The sequence below is a fragment of the Malania oleifera genome, chromosome 5 (assembly GCF_029873635.1).
Source record: "Malania oleifera isolate guangnan ecotype guangnan chromosome 5, ASM2987363v1, whole genome shotgun sequence".
In the NCBI taxonomy this organism is placed as follows: Eukaryota; Viridiplantae; Streptophyta; class Magnoliopsida; order Santalales; family Ximeniaceae; genus Malania; species Malania oleifera.
The window spans coordinates 10622463-10642405 of record NC_080421.1 but is presented as its reverse complement, the minus strand read 5'-3'; the positions used below and the strand labels follow the sequence as shown (position 1 = coordinate 10642405).

Genomic DNA, 19943 nt, shown 5'->3' with positions numbered 1-19943 from the left:
AATTACTAAAAAATTCATAAATTATTCAAAATTCAAATTCAAATACAAATACATTATACAAATTCAAATTAAAATACAAAAATTCATTATGTTTAGATAACAAAAAATACAGAAAAAGTCAAAAACTGCATCTGACTGTCGTGCCTAGCATTGTCTTAATGTTGTGACAACCACAAACCCTACAAATTAATAATTATAAAAAAGATTAGTATATGAATTTTGAACATATATGTATATCTACTATAAGTATAAATGATTTGATAGCAAAATGATTGGATATAGTTAAAAAAAATGATACAATTTTAAACAGCTAAGTTTTTTCAATCGGAATTCACCACACTCAGTTTCGACCTCGTAAGCCTGACTTGGACACCTAAGTGCTGTAATCGACTAAGTTTGCTAAGTTTGTTTGTATTCTTACTATTGGCCTCATAAGGCTTAGAATCTTATTTTTTATGATAACAAACTAAAGGAACTTAATCAATCTTTTTGTTTGTATGAATACTTCTTTGCAGACCTCAAAAGCTTTCATAAAAAGAGATCAAGCTCAAAGTTCTTATAAAAGATTCAAGTCTCTAAAGGATCAAGGCTTAAAGAATCTCATCATGAAAGTATGCTTGTCCCATGATGAAAACAAAGGAAAATTAGAAGAAAAACTTGGATTCTGAGATAAAAAAAAATATGAGGAACCTGAAGAGATATTGAAGTTTAAGACAAAAATGGGACTCAAAGCAATATAATACAAGAATACTTCAATGTTTTAAAAAAGTTTTTACAAAGTCTTACGGAAGTGCTTTTTGTATCATTATACTAGTATTTCATTTTAAATATCAAAATGAATGCTTTAAGCTCATTACGGGTTATTCATCGGACTTAAGACCTCGTATTTTGAAAAACCCTTGAAATATCTTTTCTTAAAGTATCATAAAACAAGTTTGACAGAAATAGTTTTTTTGGAAACAAATTTTAAACAATGTTCTTACTTATTCAAGGTAAGTTCCGGTGCGACTAACCCTTGTCTAGTCATCGACTGACAATTTTATTGAATTAAATTAGGAAACAGTATAGGCTTCATCAGTGCGACCTGACCCCCCCCTGTGGAGGATCATGTGACTGACCCCTGTTCTACTTCTAAAATCCCTGACATTACTTTGTATTTAAAAAGATTTGGTGACTGACACCCGATGAGTTCAGGCGGCCTGACTCGTAATGGCTAGTTAAAATAGTGTTGAAAAAAAAAAATTTTCCAATGAGTTGCGTGTGCTCTAAACTTTGTCAAACTGGGAACATGCCAAGTTAACATTGGGTAAAACAACGAAAACTCTAACTGTTTAGCAGTTAGGCTCTATAACTAATAATTTCTAAAATCAAGATTTGAACTAAACAAAAATTGAAAATCTGATTTCAAGGACTATAATTGTGCTCACTTGACTCAAAAACTCGAGCTCCTCGTCAAAAGCCTTCTTGCACACATTCATACTTGCGACTGAGATCTTCTGATATATTTATTGAGTTATTGATGACACCGATCTTGGAGCACATACCTTCTTTCTAAGTTTTGAATCAATCAAGAAGATCCTGGTAACATACTCTTTACAGCTTCTAATTCTATTCTTCATTGATTTTTGCATTAAACGCTATTGATTTAGTTGTCGCTAAAAATCTTGTATTAAATGCTGCCTCTGTTTGAGAGTAATTCTTGTACGCAAGAAATGTTCTTCATTTCTTGTATTCCTTGATTATTCAGGCTTGTTGAATCCATTGTATCGGAGCGTCGGGGTATCACTTGGAGAGGAGGGGATCCAACACTATTGAAGGAGTGGTTGTAAAGGGTTTGCCCCTGCCCCAAAAGAAGTATTATAGTGTAGATCCTTAGGTGTGTGCCTAAGGTAAGAATCGTGACAGTATATAAGCGAACCTCTAAAACCTCCTCGGTCTCACTCTCTTCACTTACTCTTTAAGTATAGCAAACTAAATTGAAATTAAGATTGAGGAAATTTTAATTAAAGGATACGTTGATTATCTTTTTGCAAAACCTTAGAGGGGAAATATGTTTACAAATACACCCACACGGAACCTTCGATTAAAATAAGTTGCATTGATTAGGACGCTAAGTGACAATAAAGATTGAATCTTCGAAGTGTTGCTTTAGATCCATGGTTATTATTTAAGGTAACCTGGTGGATTGTGTTATATATTGATTGATTGATTGGGTATTTGGTTAAAAATTGATGCAAAATCAGTTGATAATACAACTTTCCAATATCGAATTTAAAAGTGAATTTTATTTTCACCACAGCTGATATTGTAATTGAAAGTGCCAATATACCATCCTTGTGTGATTTGCTAAGAATAAAGTAATTTGGGAAAGAATTTATAAAAGAATTTAAGAAATTTTTATAACCCCAATTCACTAACCCTCACCCATCTTGGTGATTACAATACAAAACCTTACTTTCAATTGGTTATCAAAGACCAAGTTTGTAGCGAAATCTTAACCTAGTAGCTAACAAAGATCTTTATTCGGCACACTAGGCGTAGCTTCCTCTAGCTCTCCCTTTGCCAGTGTCAATCCTCAACTAGGCCTTCTCATCTTTTGTGCTCTTATTACTTATCTTCTTTAGGAAAACAAAGAAGGAGAATCAACCTCAAACTATATGGATTGAAAGCATGGAGGGTTGTCCACAATATCCTAACACACATGCTGATCTTCCCATCCATAAACTTGTGTACGATTGGAAAAGAAATACCCACAGAAGAAAAAGACATGACAGAAAATGATCATAAGATGTTACAAGTTAACTCAATTGCTATAAATGCATTATATTGTGCCTTTGATATAAATGAATTCAATAGGGTCATGACATGCAAAATAGCTAAAGAAATCTAGGATAAACTTGAAATAACCTATGAAGAAACAGTTGATGTTAGAGATAGTAGAATTGGCATGCTCACAAATGAGTATGAAACTTTTAGGGTAGCCCAATGTAAAACCATCCACTCATTGTACATTAGGTTCAACCATATAAATAAACTCCCTTTCTCAACGCCTTACGAAAAATTGCCTCAATTTATGAAATGATTTGAAAGAAATGATTTGAAAAAATCCTTAGAGGACTTGCCATTTCCAATTTGGGAACCTAAGGCCACCACCCGCAATTACAGAAAGGAAGAAATTCTTTGAAAAATTAACCTCCTAGATGAAATAATAGGTTCTCTCCTACATATGAGATGACAATAAAAGACCGAAAGAAGTGGAAAATCCTAAACGAAGGAAATATTGCCATTGCTTTCAAAGCTATCAAGTGAAAGCCTAACTAGTGATGAAGATACTTGAAAGAGTGATGGGATGTAAATGATGTATCCCTTATAACCAAAAGACTTGCAAAAATCCTTAGAAAGAAGAATAAGTTTACAAGAAAAATCTGGAACTCAAAATCAGATGAAGGTGAAGAAGAAGAAATCGGTAAAAAGAAAACAAAGGCTGAACTTCCAACGTGGTACAATTGTAAGAAACTTGGACACATAAAACTAGATTGTCCACAACTTAAGAAGGATTCCAAAAAGAAAAAGGCAATGAAGGCCACTACATGGTACAATATAAGTACAAGTAGTTCAAATAGTGAATCAAGTGACCAAAAGGTTACTAATACTTATTTTATGGCATGGGACAATGATGAAGAACAAAGCTCCTCATCCAAATCATTTAATGATTCTTGTGATGAGTCATCTGATGAATCCAATGATGAGAGTATGACATCTTATGAAGAACTACAAAGTGAACTATTCAAGGTTTATAAGATTCTAGTTAATATGACTAAATGATACACTTTATTGAAAAATAAGAATGAAGTTGTAATAAAAAAATTAGAATCTAAAAATCTTGCTGAAAGAGAAAAGGATCTAAAAATCAAGAGATTAGAAAGCAACAATGAAAAGATGATGAAAGAACTAGAAGATTTAAGATCTCAAGCTCACCTAGCCTCGACGTTGAAAAAGAAAAACTGTACCTAGTCATTGATGTGCACTGAAGAGATAAATTGAATCAGATGACTAAAGAACTACTCGTAAGGCTGCAAGCTAAATGCAACGAATCAAAGATTCAGTTCGAAGATAATACAACCTTTGTGCCTTGAAAAAGTAAAATTAAGGGATCAAATAAAATAATTTTACATCTTACTAAAGGCGGAAATGGGAACGTTAATAATGATTTGGAGCACGAAGAATGTATGTGTATGCAGGGACCCGAACCCATATATCATTTTATACAGTAATCAATAAAATAGGGAGAGAAATGATTATGAAAGAGAAGGACGGCCGTAGAATTCTTCGTCGTATGACAGTATTCCTCATTTTGGAGTGATAATGATTAAATAATCAAAATTTTAGGAAATTGCCAGCTTCGTCGACGAAGGGAAAGTGGTGTTTGGTGGATATCAGACAGAACGAAGGTCCTTCCTTCAATTGGAATTTAATATCGTCGACGAACACCCAGGGCTTCGTCGACGAGAAAACCAAGATTAGAGGGTTAGAAGGAAGGGGGCTGAAGAGAGGGTTCGGTTCGGCTCGCTCTGAATTTTGGGGACAGGGATTGTTTTTGATGAATCAACAGGGTGCGTAGATGAATTTTATGAAGACTTCTTGTCGACGGGAGGTGACATGTCTCGTCGATGAATCTGGGCAGTATATTAAGAGGAGGAGGAAAACCGGGATATTTCCCTATTTCTCTTTTTCCCTCCTCGATGCCGCTTTCTCTCTCTCCTCTCTCTCTCTCTCTCTCTCCTACGACTCTCTCTCCATTCTCTCTTTGTTTTCAGCCCCACCAGTCGCCGGATCGATGATCCAAAGCTACCACAACGCTCCTGGTGGAGTTCTCTACTAGACTGCCGGAGCGGATCGTCAGGAAAACGAAATTTAATTTCATCCCAAATTTAGGGTAAGACCTTTTAGCTAGTTTTTGGCTTTTTAGCAGTTATAGGAAATGATATAGATGGAAAAATGCTGATATTTTGTTCTGGCATATGTTGGTTTCGGGGTGTTTTGTAGGAGGCCCTGCGGGTGTTAGGCTTGTTTTCCCTAGGGGAGGCTTTCCAAAGTTAAGGTAAGGGAAATATGCTATGCTAGGAAATTTCTAAATATGATACAGTTTATTTATTTACGAAAATTATGTATTAGAGTATGGTGTGGCTTGTGAATATGTATGTAGTACGGGGATATGTTTTACGAATTGTAGTTTCATGATTTTTATGAATTTCAGTACCATGATTTTATGAATTTAAGTACTATGATTATGTAAACTTCAGTACCATGATTTTACGGATTTTAGTACCATAATTATACGAATCTCAGTAACATGATTATACGAATTCCAGTGTTACAAATATGCAGTTCCATGTTATGATTATTCAGATTTCATTACGTTTTGCAGCATCATGGTTATTATGATTACTTTATAATCATGGTAAATCAGATAAATATGTATAGAAATATATTATATGATATCAGACCCTGTTGGACTTGCAGCTACAGAGTACGGTACCGTTGCTACAGATACTATGTTACTTATTTAGTGCAACCACTTATTCAGATAATACGTGGTAAAGTCGACCACCTAGGCCCTTGAAGAGGTTAGGCTCCCCTTCTAGATATGGGTTGAAGTGGGCAGGTCGACTAACGGAGTTCAGTGATTTATTCCTGGTTGGCCAGTCACGGTAAATCCAGCCTACAGGCAACATAACCCTGTCATGGGGGGGGGGAAGTCATGACACACAGATAGTCATAGGGAACAGTTTCAGTTACTATTACTTATGTACAAATTTACAGAAACAGGGACCATATTTATGTACACTAGAAGTACTTTGAATTATAACCATAATACTATTATGTTAAGCAATAGGGAAAAGGGGTGGTGTATTTTATTATTTGTACGGCACTTTCGTATTCAGTTATTCATGTTTATATGGAAACAGATTTCATGATATATATATATATATATATATATATATATATATATATATATATATATATTATCTCATTTGCCACACACTAGTAATAGCATATTTCTTCTTACTGAGCATTGGCTCACCCTAGTGTTGAAACATTTTTCAGGTGATCCAGGTAGGCGAGCAGATCAGACTTACAAATAGAGAGACGTCTGCAGTGCCCTATCAGAGAGTGAGTATCATTTTGGGAGCGTTTTTGTATAGCCCTCATCAGTTGAGGATATTTTGGGAATACAGTTATATTTGTATATATTGGAAAACATTTCAAAACTCTGGTATTGTATATAATGGTTATGGTTATGTTTGTATGATTTCTGCTTCTTGCTTCTTAGGTTTATGAATGGGTTTTTCCTCAAGTATGGTATCAAAGCATGTAGAATATTATAATATGGAGAAAAAAAATCAGTTAATTAAGCAGGTCGTTACAATGTCTTTGGATAAAGAAGGCATAGGATTCAATGGATTTAGACATGGAGGAAAAAAAGATAAAGAACCTTACATGGGGGTGCTTGCAACCAAGCCTCCAAAGGACACCTCCTCAAATGCTAGCCCTTTACCCCTCTCTCAAATGGGTTGAAGCCTTTCTTCTTCCCCCCCGAAACAAGTTTGGAAAGTAAAAGAAAACTTTAAACGAAACAAAAAAGCATTGGTTCAAAATTGCCCTCCAGCTTATGCATAACCTTTTGTAGAATTTCAAATAAGGAATAAGGATAAACTATATTATGCTCTAATAGTAGATTTTGTACGAAGAGAACCTGAGAAGTTGCAAAATCTAATGGAAATGCAAGATGCATATATATTTTGTGAAACCAAACACTAAGTTGGGTTGAAATATTATTTTATTGTGCTTGGTTCTTTTATTAATTGGTTTTTCTCTTGACCATCTTAATGATGGATGATCATGTTATGATTGAAATATATGCTGGATTATGGACTTTGTTATCATAATTTAAATGCAATTTTTTTGGTCCTTATTACCTTTGCATAATATTGCAAGTCAACTTAGCTTGCAAGTGTGTGCTTAGTAGTTAATATGTGTTGTAAGTTGTGCTTATTACTGTGTCTATTAAGTTGGGTCATTTAATAGTTTAGTAAGTTGTAATATTTATTTTGTCTCCCATGCCTACATGGGAATTGTGTGTGTCTAGTCTTTGTCCCCCATGCTAGCTTAAGTTAGTTATGGCTGTGTCTTCCCCTTCCCCATGTCAAATCTATATATATATCCATTGTAATAGTTATAACAACAACCAGAAGTTAATATATTGTTATTCAGTTAAAGACTTTGTCTTTGTGAGCTTGTCTAATCTTGTTCTGATCCTTGTGATTGAATGGTGAGAGGCTACATTCGTTCTCCTCGAAGATCAGTTGGTGTGAGACCAATATTTATCCAGCGATACCATTCATTTCCATCATTCACGTCCTCCATCCATCATCCAATCAGGCCAACCCACCAACGTTACCTCCCCACGGGCCATACAATATACACAGTTTCAATGTGCCTAGCATATATATTAATATATCAAAGTGTGCATAAGGACTCCAGAAGAGTTCTAACTTGTGGAGAAAATCATCAAGGCACTCTTCAAAGTTCGTGGTGATTTCAATATTTTCTTGGACCATCCCAAGTATATAGCAGCTTCATTACAACTTCAAAGCTTGATTAAGGAATTTCAAAGGTATAATCTGAATTTGTGTGAATCAAATCAAGCCATTCAACAATTTACCTTGGTAAGATTCTTCTTAAACCAACCTAAAATTTCTTGAGAACCTTTGTTTAAAGTTCCATAAGCATTTGTTGAGAAACAACCTTGAATCCTCGTTGTTGGCTTTTTGAGTCCGATCCCTAGTTTTGATAATGACAAACTGCAAGTTACTTATGTGTGTTTCTAGTGGTTGAATAGGTTATAATTTATCACACACATAAGAGGTCTGAGATGGAAGTCAGACGAAGCTCAAAGAACACATTATTTGACATATTCTATGAAGGCGGAAGAGCAAAAGAAGAAGAAGAAGAAGAAGAAGAAGAAGAAGAAGAAGAAGACATGTTTTCAGTTGCATATGCATTTAATTTTTATATTTTGGATTGTAATAACTGCACACATTCTACATGATATGTCTTAATGTTCAAACAAAACTGTAGACAAACCTTAGCGCTGACTTCAGTCGACCGACGTCAGGCTTCTAGGTTAAGTTAAATAGCTTTGGCCTTAGATAGACCATAGGTCCCTACACATAACTTTTGCAAAAAATAAAGACCAAATCTTAAGTGTGAAAGGGCTTCGGGCGACTGAATTGTGTGCGTTGAAAATGCCTCGATCGATTGAACCATTGAAAGGTCAAATAGTTGACTTGACTTCGGGCGACCGAACAAAAAAGTACTTCACCGTCCTCGGTCAACCAAACTTGCATGCTTACCTTTTCACCAACTCGGCAGCCTGAACTTTACATTCAAAACTACCTTGGGTGACCGAACTTTGAAGTTCAACAGACCGAACTTTGAAATGGGCGACCGAACCTCGGGCGTTTGGAAAGTCGCCTTGGTTCAGCCACCCGACCATGATCTCGGGTACTCGAACTTGAAAAAGGCATTTTTCATCTGTGTTTGTTCAAGCAACCAAAACTCTCGGGTTGGCCAGATTTAACTGCAATAATTAGGATAAAAGTTTGATTAAACTTTTTAATAATACCCTCTATGTCCCCAACGGTCATATTTTGTTGAAAAACTATATATACCCCCTCATTTGCTTAGATTAACAACTTTGATTAACCAAATTTTCTCTCTAATTTTATCCTAATCAAAGTTCTCCCAAAACACGTTTTTATTGCAAAAATTTTTTCTTGGGCCAAATCTTTTACTTTTCAAAACTCTCTTTCATTTAGTTATAAATCATTTTTACAAGAGAGTATTTTGTATAGACATTTTTGTTGTGCAAAATCATTTGAAACAAAAACCCTAGGTTCTCCGATTTGTTCTTGAAAAATATTGTTTGGAGAAAATCTTTTATTAGGGTTTAAATCTTTGATGTCTTCACCATACATATTATGTTCAAAGATTGTAAAAATATTTTGAAAAATACCCTTACTCCTTAAGCATTATTTCATATCATTGGAGTGTGTATTTTTTATGATCTTAATGTGTACATCCATGCTTGAATTTTCAGAAGCATTATCTTGTACAAAATATTTGTAATTGTTTCGATTGGGTTCAGCTCGAAATTGAATTGGGGAGTCTTAGCCCCATATGTGAAACCGATTTGGTTCAGCCCGAAAATTGAACTAGGGAGTCTCAGCCCCATAAGTGAGACCGGTTCGGTTCAGCCTAAAAATTGAACTGAGGTTTTCCTCATTCCGTAAAGAGAGGATGCAAACGGCTTCAAGGATAGTGTAATCCTTGGGGGGTATGCCCAAGGCGGGGACGTAGGCTGGTTAGGCCGAACCTCGATAATAAATATCGTGTGTTTCTCTCTCCCTATCTCATTTACTTTCCGCACTATAATTTCAATATGTTTATATTTATCCATTTATAGTTATAATTATTTGCATGCACACATTCATTTAAATGAGATATGTTGCACGTGTATGTTTGCACTCATAGTTTTATTATTTACATACATGTTTGTATTATGAATGAAATATGATTTGTGATGACTCAGTGAAATGTTTAAATTAGTCAAAAAAATTTTAAAATACTAATTCACCCCCCTCCTTAGGATCACACCAATTCCAACACTCGCATTTTCATTCAATCCCGTAGCAGGTCAGTCAACTGACCTTGTACTGACTCTCGATATTTTGTCTGAAATCTCAGTTAGTCGACTGAGATCCTTCTGTCAGTCAACTAACCCAACACTGCCACTTCATAAATATGTTTTTAAATTCTTCAAGCGACTGACCTTTGATCCATAGTTGACTGTATAGTAGTTACCTAGATTCTAAAATTTCAATATTATTTCACATTGTTTGAGTCCTTGCTTAACCTTGTGTAAGTCCATGCTTGAAACTTGAACTTCCATGATTTAGAAAGCATTTTTGAGCTATTTAGATTTCATTATCGATACTTGCTAGCTTGTAAATCATTGGGAATATTATTTGTTAAGTTTAGAATTTTATTCTTAAAATATTGAAATAACATCTTTCCATATTTTTACTTGATATCTTTCTAAAAGAATCATTTAAAACTTATTTCTGAACTACATAATACACATTTTCAAAATCCCAAAACATGTAAAATATCCTTTGATTTATTGTGTTTATATTGATTAACTGAATTTTTAATTTGAAGTGTCTTGAGTGTGTATGCTTACTTGTGAGGGTTGAAATTGGTAGGATTAGGTCACCCATCCCTATCATACATCATCTTGGGGGTGTTACCATCCCGTTCTGCATCAGTTTGGTATCAGAGTTGTTGGTTAGACTCTAGGTTAGAGAATAGGTTAAATAGGCTGAACCCTCAGACCTCCCATTCTCCTTTGGTTAAGTTGACTTGCAATAATACAAAATAAAAATATAAGTCAAAGGGGAGGCCCAACCATGTGGGCCCAATATGAAATTGAGTGGGGCCCAAAAAATCGTGTGGAGCTCACATGGGGTCTTGATCTCGATTTGCTTCAGCATCTCAATTTGGGATTTTCTCACACTGAAAATGTCTTCTAAATACTCCATCAATTCTTGCGAAGCAACGAACAAAAGAGACATCCGGAGGACTTCCATGTGTTAGCATGTCGGTGAAGGAATTGTGGACTCTCGGGGGTTGTCCACATGTCATAACATCTACAAAAAAAATATAGACATTTGGAGGTCGTTCACGTGTTATAATATTTGAAAACGACATGGACAACGTTTACTATTCCCCATGATAAACATTATAGATGCTAAAAAAAAGCATACTACAATAAGCACTAATACAATGATATTTGTTTTTGTTCATTGGAGGATGCACTAATTATTAATATTTTTTAAAAGCTAATTTATAATCATCTAATAGTATGCATATTCTATTTTAAATATATTTTTAAAAATCTATTTGGTGCACAGTTTTTCCCTGGTAAGTCCTTATCTTAAATTAGTATTATGTAAGTTTAAACGCAATACCTGGCAGCAATCCGTTGTCGTCCAGTGGTTAGGATATCTGGCTTTCACCCAGGAGACCCGGGTTCAATTCCCGGCAACGGAATAATTTTATAATTTTAGAAAGTAAATTTTGCTACAGTTGGATCCATTAAAGAAGAGAGCTAATTCTTATACTTCAATCCTATTCAAGTTTGATTTGTTCAATAAATAAGTTAACTTTAATCTAATTTGAATTTTATTTTATTAAAATAAATTTTAAAATTACATCTAAAGTTACTTATTCATGTAAATAATAAAATAATTAGTTTACATTTTTTTTTCTAATTTGTGTTTAATTAATTATACTATAGTATGAAAAAAAATTTAAAATAAGTAAAAGTATGTGATATATGATACCTTGAGGGTAAATATTTTTCTAAAATATATATGTAAAATAGAAGTTAAAATGAGCGTTGACCAATTTATAGGCCAACCTCTCAAACACATAATAATTAAGTAAAATTTTGAGTATAAACATATAAAAATTTATAATTCAATGAGTTAACTCATTTCTATGATTTTTTATATAATCCTGGAATGAATTGAAAATTTTAAAATTTTAGGTCACTTTTTGCCCTATTTGTTCAATAAATAAGTTAACTTTAATCTAATTTGAATTTTATTTTATTAAAATAAAATTTAAAATTACATCTAAAGTTACTTATTCATGTAAATAATGAAATAATTAGTTTACATTTTTTTTTCTAATTTGTGTTTAATTAATTATACTATAGTATGAAAAAAAATTTAAAATAAGTAAAAGTATGTGATATATGATACCTTGAGGGTAAATATTTTTCTAAAATATATATGTAAAATAGAAGTTAAAATGAGCGTTGACCAATTTATAGGCCAACCTCTCAAACACATAATAATTAAGTAAAATTTTGAGTATAAACATATAAAAATTTATAATTCAATGAGTTAACTCATTTCTATGATTTTTTATGTAATCCTAGAATGAATTGAAAATTTTAAAATTTTAGGTCACTTTTTGCCCTAATTTTAAAACACAACAAGTATTTCTTAAACTTAGGGTTTTTCAATCAATCTCAAGTCCCACAAGCATCTAAGTATGCAAATATTTAACAAATATGCAATAATCACAACAAATTATATGTAAACATGCAAGAATGGGAAAAATAAATAGAGTAAGGAAAGAGAAAGCAAATACCAAGGTTTTTTTTTCTGAGGTTCGGCTATTCCCGCTTACGTCCTCGCCTCAAGCCAACCCGTTTGAGGATCTTACTATGCCACTCCTTAACAAGGCGGAGCCACCTTTTTACACACTCATTCACTCAGGTGGAGCCCCCTGGCGGTTACACACTCCTTCAAATAGGGTCGAGCCCCTCTTTTACACGCTCCTTCAAATAGGGTCGAGCCCCCCCTTTACACGCTCCTTCAAATAGGGTGGAGCCTCCCTCTTCAGACAATACCCCATGCCTAACTCGAATTTATACCCAAATCGTAAATACAAATTAACAAAAAAATTGCGTACAAGAAAATGTTTCTCACAAGCTAAGTTATACAATTATAAACTATATGTACTCTCACAAGATAGGATTTAATATCAATAGAGTATGCGTATTTCTTTCAAGAAAATTTTGCAATATATGAGAGTAAATGATCTTTAAATAAAATGTGTATAATAAATACCTCAAAGATTCAAACCCAACAAATGATTTCTCCAAAAATATTTTACAAGGAAAGAGTAGGAGAAGTTAGAATTTTGCTCTCAACAATATTTTTGCAAAAATAAAGGTAGATGATCTTTGATGTAAAATGAGCGCACAATAAATGCTTCTTCAAAGATTCAAGAGCAATAAATATGTTCTCTAAAAATGATTTTCTAAAACAAGAGTACAAGAGAAGCTAAATATTCTCTCTAAAAAATATTTTATAAAAATGAAGAGAGTAGAAGAGAGTGAATGCTCTTTGATTTTGAAAGGATGAGTGAAAATATGCCCAAATACGCAAGAGTATGAAAATATATTCGTAAAAGTTATTTCAAGTCTTTTGGGCTTGATATTTATAGGCATTTTCAAAATATGACCGTTTTATGGTCGTTGAGAATTAAATAATAATATAATTTTGAATTTTATGACTATTTTCAGCTCAAAATAAGTTCAACCCAAGAGTTTTGGTCAACTAGCCCAAGGCAACTTTTCATTTTCGCGCAGTTCGGTCGACAGGGCATATGATCCGGTCGACTAGATCATCAACCATGTGAAGTTTGGTCAACTGGGTTTGTGAGTCCGGTTGATTGGCCCCTTTACAAAAAGGATTTCTGGTTGTTTATCTTGTCCAGTCGATTGGGCTTATCAGTCCAATCGACTGGGCCTTTATAAAAGAAAAATGAATTCTGGCCATATGGTGTGTTCGGTCGACTGGGCATTAACAGCCGGTCGATTGGCCCTTTACAAATTTGAATTTTTGCCCTCTTTTGACCTCAAAAACATTCCAAATCTTTTATATGAATTTAGCATTTTAAGTAAAAGGTTTTTTATAAAAATATTGATTTCCTATGGTCTTTCTATGGTCAGTATTAAGCATTAAACCAAATCATGCAAGACATGCATTTACAATACAAACTAAATGCAATACAATTATAATAATCAATGGCTTCACTCATTTGCTCTTCAATTTTTCACGCAATAAGCCAAGTGATATGAGCTTTAAATGCCTCATGACTTCCAATTTTCTTGTACCCAATGTGCGTACTGAAATATGAACCTATTCAAGTGCTAAACGCACACATAAATACTTGTGATTTGTTATTATCAAATGAGATAGGATTCAAAAAGTCAACAATTTTTATTAAATAGGTTTATAGAATAAATTAATTGAGCATATAAGCAAGTTGATAGTTTAAACTTAATCAACGTACGAGTTAATTAAATGATTTAATTTATGAGTTTAACATACTAAATATAATCTACCTAAAGTTTGACTCGTTTAGTTTTTGAGTTAAAAAAAAAAACTTAATGTCGATTTATTTATCTTATTGAATGAGTTCGAATGGATCATTATTGAGTAAAATGCCTAGTAATAAACGATTTAACTTATTTGTAATCCTACCTTCATTGCTTTAATCTTTTTTTCGTTTGGATGCTATACTAAGAGAAAATGTGAGTATAGTAAAATAATTTGTAATATAAGAAAATAAAAAATGATGCAATACAAGAATTATAATGTATTTAAGAGAGCTTTGTAACTTGGTTGATATGTTCTTCAATTCCAATCTCGAGCATAGTTCATTATATACAAGTATGGTTGAATCAATGTTGATGATATTAATATGGATTTGCAATTAATGAAACTCAGAGATATGGTAATATGTATTATCCTAAATGACATCTTGTATATTTTTGAAAAAAAAAAGAAGTAAAAAATGTGGCATTGGTAATGGCAATGTAGTTCATATGATGAACTTGGGGTAGAGTGGAAATCAAGAATAAATTAATATGGTAAAATGAATCTTTAAAGGGTAAATTGGTGTTTCAAAAATGAAGCCCAACTCTATATCTCTCCCTCTAAAAAAAGTAAATAAAAATATCAAATATTAATTAATTTTACTATATATTATTACTTAATGATATAAATAGAATTAAAGACAGTTGAAAGAGATATTAAGAATTATAAATTTTTAAGTACTAACGTATCAAGTTATTATTTTAGGGGTAAAAGATATTGACCTCTCATAAAGTTTGACAAAAAGACAATGATCTTTCCTAAGATTTCAAAAATTTGAAGGAGTTCCCTAAGGTTTCAAGACTTCCAAAAACCTCCCCTGAAGTTTGTTAAAAAGATACAAACCACTTCTTTTTATAAAATATAAGAGAATGTTTGTGTCTTTTTAACAAATCTCAGAAAATGTTTGTAACATTTTTGAAACTTTAGGAAATGTTAATGATATTTTTGAAATTTCAGGGGAAGTTTTCGTCTTTTTATCAGACCTCAAGAGATGTGAATGTCCTTTACCCTTATTTTAATTAGTATAATTATTAATATATTTAACCTTATTGAGTTCATATATGAATTAATTAATAATTAATATCTTACTATATTAATTCCAATTGATTTTGGATTATAGCATAAAATTTATCATTTGATTAGTTTTGCACAATTTATTTGATAAATCACTTCTTAGAATTGAAAATCAATTTAAAAGAAATGCAGTGGTTAAAGTATGAATTTCAATGTCTAAATTTAAATTTGTATTAATTTATAGTAAACTTAATATAATTTTATATTATATTTTGTCTAATTACAAATTTAAATACAAGACACAAAATTAGAGTCTATTTTATAAACTAACATTATGATTATTTTAAATATTATAAAAAAAAATGACAGTAAAATAAGAAAATATATATATATAGTGAGTATAAATGGCATTTTAAAGTTCAAGAAATATAATAATATATATTAAAAATTAGAGAATATTAATTAATAAAGGAAAACGCTCTGACTAAATTGGTGAAAAGAGATTTATATAATAAAGCTCACCTAGGGGGTGATGTTTGCAATTTATGCAAAATAAAGAAACCACGGTCCAGAGTCAGCAGATTTCCATTTTCCAGCGGCCATAGCAAAAACAACGGACACACAGGAAAGAGCTCAGGTCAGGGACCCCTCCATTTCTCCAAATCTCTGCTTCCGTCTTCTCCAAATCAATTTTGGTTTCGGTAACACCTCTCTCTCTCTCTCTCTCTCTCTCTGTTGTAGATTTAACGACAGTCATAGCCAGTAACTTCAATCGTATGCGATTGATGGCTTCACTTGTTTTCAGTTGTTCTTATTGATAATGATTTTTTTTTTTTTGGCTGCATTCTTTTGAATGCATTGGTTATTGGGTCTAAAACATTCTGACGAAGTTGTTTCCATGATGCAAATTATGCATATTATTTGGTTTGAACGATTGTACAGTAACGTTAAATCGACAGTATATGGATGCTGAGTAGATGCGTTCTTTAGTTATTTAATTCTTGCGTGAAAATTTGAGCTGCAATTCATATATTTGAGGTGAAATTGCGTTAGAGAGGCAGAATAAGAATGTTCTTCTTCGGTTTTTTTATAATTTTTTATTTGTTCTAAATAAATAAAATTCCGCGTTTGGTATTGATTGTGTTATGTTTCCGTCTACAGTCGCAGATGGCGTCGTGCGATCTCATTAACAACACTGAGCCGTGGAAGGACTTAAGGGTATGAATTGATAGGGATGCCGCCCTTAAACGAAGGATATTTTGAGGTTATAATTGTAGTCTACTTATGTGATTCACTAATGGTGCCATTGCTTCTTTGCAGAACCATGTTGAGGATATTAAAAGGACACATTTACGTGACTTGATGAGCGATGCTGCGCGATGCAAGTCAATGATGGTGTACGATTCATGTGCCTAGATAATTGCCCTTTTCTTTGATAAAATCTTAGAAATGTTTGCGTTAGAGAAGCTAATATTAATAACGTTCAATACATTCTCTTGTGTTCCTATTATGCTAATGTTACTTTGATTAAAAAAATGTTACTTTCGTTATGCAAATTGTTTTCTAGTGAGTTTGATGGATTTCTGCTGGACTATTCGCGACAATGTGCCACTCAAGAGACTCTAGGAAAGCTCTTTAAACTGGCAGAGGTGGGTTGGTGTGCTCGCTTATTTTGGGCATAGAAAACTTGCTCTTATACTTATCATTCCATGTGTATTAATGCAGGCTGCAAACCTCAAACGAAAGATTAGCCGTATGTTTAATGGGGAGCATGTAAGTTAAACTCTAACTCTAATCCTAATTCTGTAATGAATGACATGAAATGGGGTATCTTACAACCCTTTTTTCTTTTTCTTTTCCCTGTTTCATTTTGGTTTTGTTAGTTTTAGTGGTCATCTAGTGGTCCTATATTGAATTTTTATACATGGGCATGCAATGAATTAATGCATTACTTCGGTTGGTGTCTTCAGATAAATAGCACAGAGAATAGGTCTGTACTTCATGTGGCTCTACGTTCGTCAAGAGATGCAGTCATGACCAGTGATGGAAAGAATGTAATCCCGGATGTATGGAAAGTTTTGGACAAGATCAGTGAGTTTTCTGATAGGGTCCGAAGTGGTTCATGGGTAATGGTTCACTATTCTTGCCTGTGGATTTATATGTAATGCAGTGCATAGATTTCAAGTAATATACAAGTATTGGTAGGTTGGAGCTACAGGGAAAACACTGAAGGATGTTATTGCTGTTGGTATCGGTGGCAGCTTTTTGGGCCCTCTTTTTGTGCATACTGCTCTTCAGACAGGTTGAGTTACTGCAGCCTCTAGTTAAACCTGTCGCTATCATGATGCAGTCACATTTTGTTTGCTCTATGTTGCATTTCTTGTATCTTGGTTTTTCTTTTTTATTGGAATCTCAACAGGGTTTTTCTATGAACTTGGAAAAGTATGTTTGTTCTAATACTGGCATTCCTACAGATCCAGATGCTATAGGTTGTGCAAAAGGACGTCAGCTGCGATTGTAAGTGGTGATTATCTATGATTTCTATTTTTCTTAGTTCAGCAGGTTCTAAACAAAATAATTCACTCTGATCAAAAACAAAATTCCATCTCCATGTCATTTTGCCTAGTAAAATGTAATCAGCATTTAGTTGCTTCTTTGCTGGTTCTCTAACATATATGAAACAGAAGGGGTGAGGTTTCTTGAAGGAATTCAACTTCTTGGTTCCAGCATAATCAGTGAAGGAAGAGAAAAAGAGGAAAATAAGAAAATGGGGCAGGAAAAAAGTGATGCCATTAGGGATTGTCAAGTATGAGGCAAAGAGGCAACTAAATTTTCTGTTTCAAGTTTATCGCTTGTTAGTGTCCATTTCTAAAGTATTGTTGTAAATTCTTATTGTTGGAAGTCCTCATGGTTAAAGAAATGTATCTTGAGATGATACCATGGTTGAGCTAATGAATGATCCCATTTTTAGGATTCCAAAGTTAGTTTGTGATTCATATGATATGATCAATTTATTAGTTGTCTTTTGGTTGTAGGTAAATGTTTCATGCATTAACAAATTGCATAATTTTAAAATTTTTAATTTTATATTACTAATAACAAAATATTTATTTAAGTTTATTTCTAAACTTAAAGTTCATTTTTGAGTTTCTTAATATATCATAGCATTCAAAGAAATTCCATAGTTCCCTTGCTAGTTTCAAGAAGTGGCATTTTCTTTTATTAACCATGGGACGCCATAGTTGCATCCTGAGTCTTATAAGCTTTGCTGAAATTTAAGTTTGCGATCAGCTGCACGTTACTAAGCAGGGTGTGACCATTTCATGCATTCTTTTATGATATCTTCCTTGACCAAATATATAGTTTATATAAAATGCAGGTCTGCAAATGGTTGAAAATTTTTTACCATTGTGATGGATGTAAACTAGGAAAAAGAGAATTGTCCCAAACCTGCACAGTTATTTCATGATAATGATTTTTTTTCTTTACATTGCACTTATGATCCTTTCTTTCTTCAATGCAATTCTCATCTCCATCTTAGTTTTGACCTAATCCTGTATCAGCATTTGACTGCAGTCTCGCAAATGTTGACCCAATTGATGTTGCTAAGAGTATTGGAGGTTTAAACCCTGAAACTACATTGGGTAAATTTACATTTTTATATTGAGTTGTTTCACTGAGGCTCTATTTGTTTTTGCCAAAAGTGAGCTTTAGAAAAGTATTTTTTCTGCATCTTCTTCTTTAGCAGTTGTTTTCAAATTTAGACAGAGTTACTGTTTGGATTTTGTATCCTAGTAATTGTTTATTCACATAATGCAGTTGTTGTGGTTTCAAAGACTTTTACAACAGCTGAAACTATGCTAAATGCTCGGACATTGAGAGAGTGGATTTCTGCTGCTCTTGGGTTAGTTCAATAATACACGCACATGTGTGGCTTGTGTGTTTGTGTTTATGTTTGTGTTTGTGCATGCATTTGTCTTGCGTTGATTTGCATCCTGTGTGCATGTGGGTGGTAGGTTTTGATTTTGGGGGGCTTTTGTATTATGCTGCAACCATTTGATTGTGCTTGTTTCAGGCCTGAGGCAGTTGCAAAGCATATGGTAGCTGTTAGTACTAATCTTAAGGTATGTTCCCAAATGTACAAACTTGGGCATGCACACTCATACAGACATTTTTTTTATTAATTTCACTGTTAGCATTTGGATTATATATTGCATTTCTTTGCATATTATATGGTTTAAATTTGCTGAAGTTATTCTCTGTTCTGTGGCCTATGTTGCATGCATTCCAAAATATGTGTAAGTAGTCATGTAAATGTGGTGTCAGTATTGGAGTGGGCTACGTGTCTGACAGGTCTTCTGTTGGTGATGTTTGTGTCTACCTAAAAAAGAACAACTTCTTAGCTCTCGCTATAAGTTTTTCCTGAATTACTTCCTTGATTTGCTCACATTGTCATATGCATATTGTTGCATGAGCGAAACATCCATATTGGATTCGCACCACATGTGTACATTATTTTGCATTCTTAGTGAAGATTGGAAAATTTGGATATTTTGGTGATTCGATCATGTTTCCATGTCCAAAAATTCGGCGATTTTTATGAAGACACACTCACATCCACTGCCACTCAAAACTCATAGTTTATTGTGTGTAATATGTGAGCAAAAAATTATTCTACATCCATAATTTTTGTTCTGACATCTCTTGACACTTCAACTAATATTGATGCTCTAAGAAAGGCTATTTGTCGTGACTTCTACTGCTATATGGAAAGATGACCTGTGCTTTGATTCATGTTAATAATGCTACATTTACAATGGGTAAATTACTATTGAGAGTTTTTTA

The 19943-nt window shown here is 33.3% G+C and overlaps 1 protein-coding gene and 1 non-coding gene across 3 annotated transcripts in view; both read left to right on the top strand.

The window, feature by feature from the left end:
* The first annotated feature begins 11103 nt into the window (after positions 1-11103).
* Positions 11104-11175, top strand: TRNAE-UUC (transfer RNA glutamic acid (anticodon UUC)). The gene has a single exon. It is a non-coding gene; the product is annotated as a tRNA-Glu (tRNA).
* A 4418-nt stretch (positions 11176-15593) lies between these two features.
* Positions 15594-19943, top strand: part of LOC131155437 (glucose-6-phosphate isomerase, cytosolic 1-like) — a 29508-nt gene continuing 25158 nt past the window's right edge. The window contains exons 1-11 of one of the 2 annotated variants that reach the window (XM_058108568.1): positions 15594-15799; positions 16260-16316; positions 16419-16495; positions 16666-16747; positions 16824-16871; positions 17069-17224; positions 17304-17400; positions 17573-17615; positions 18675-18742; positions 18918-19002; positions 19174-19222. In XM_058108568.1, coding sequence (XP_057964551.1) covers positions 16266-16316; positions 16419-16495; positions 16666-16747; positions 16824-16871; positions 17069-17224; positions 17304-17400; positions 17573-17615; positions 18675-18742; positions 18918-19002; positions 19174-19222 — 756 coding nt within the window. In that variant the 5' untranslated portion in view covers positions 15594-15799; positions 16260-16265. The remainder of the gene's footprint in view (positions 15800-16259; positions 16317-16418; positions 16496-16665; positions 16748-16823; positions 16872-17068; positions 17225-17303; positions 17401-17572; positions 17616-18674; positions 18743-18917; positions 19003-19173; positions 19223-19943) is intronic. The other variant, XM_058108569.1, reaches the window with a different exon arrangement.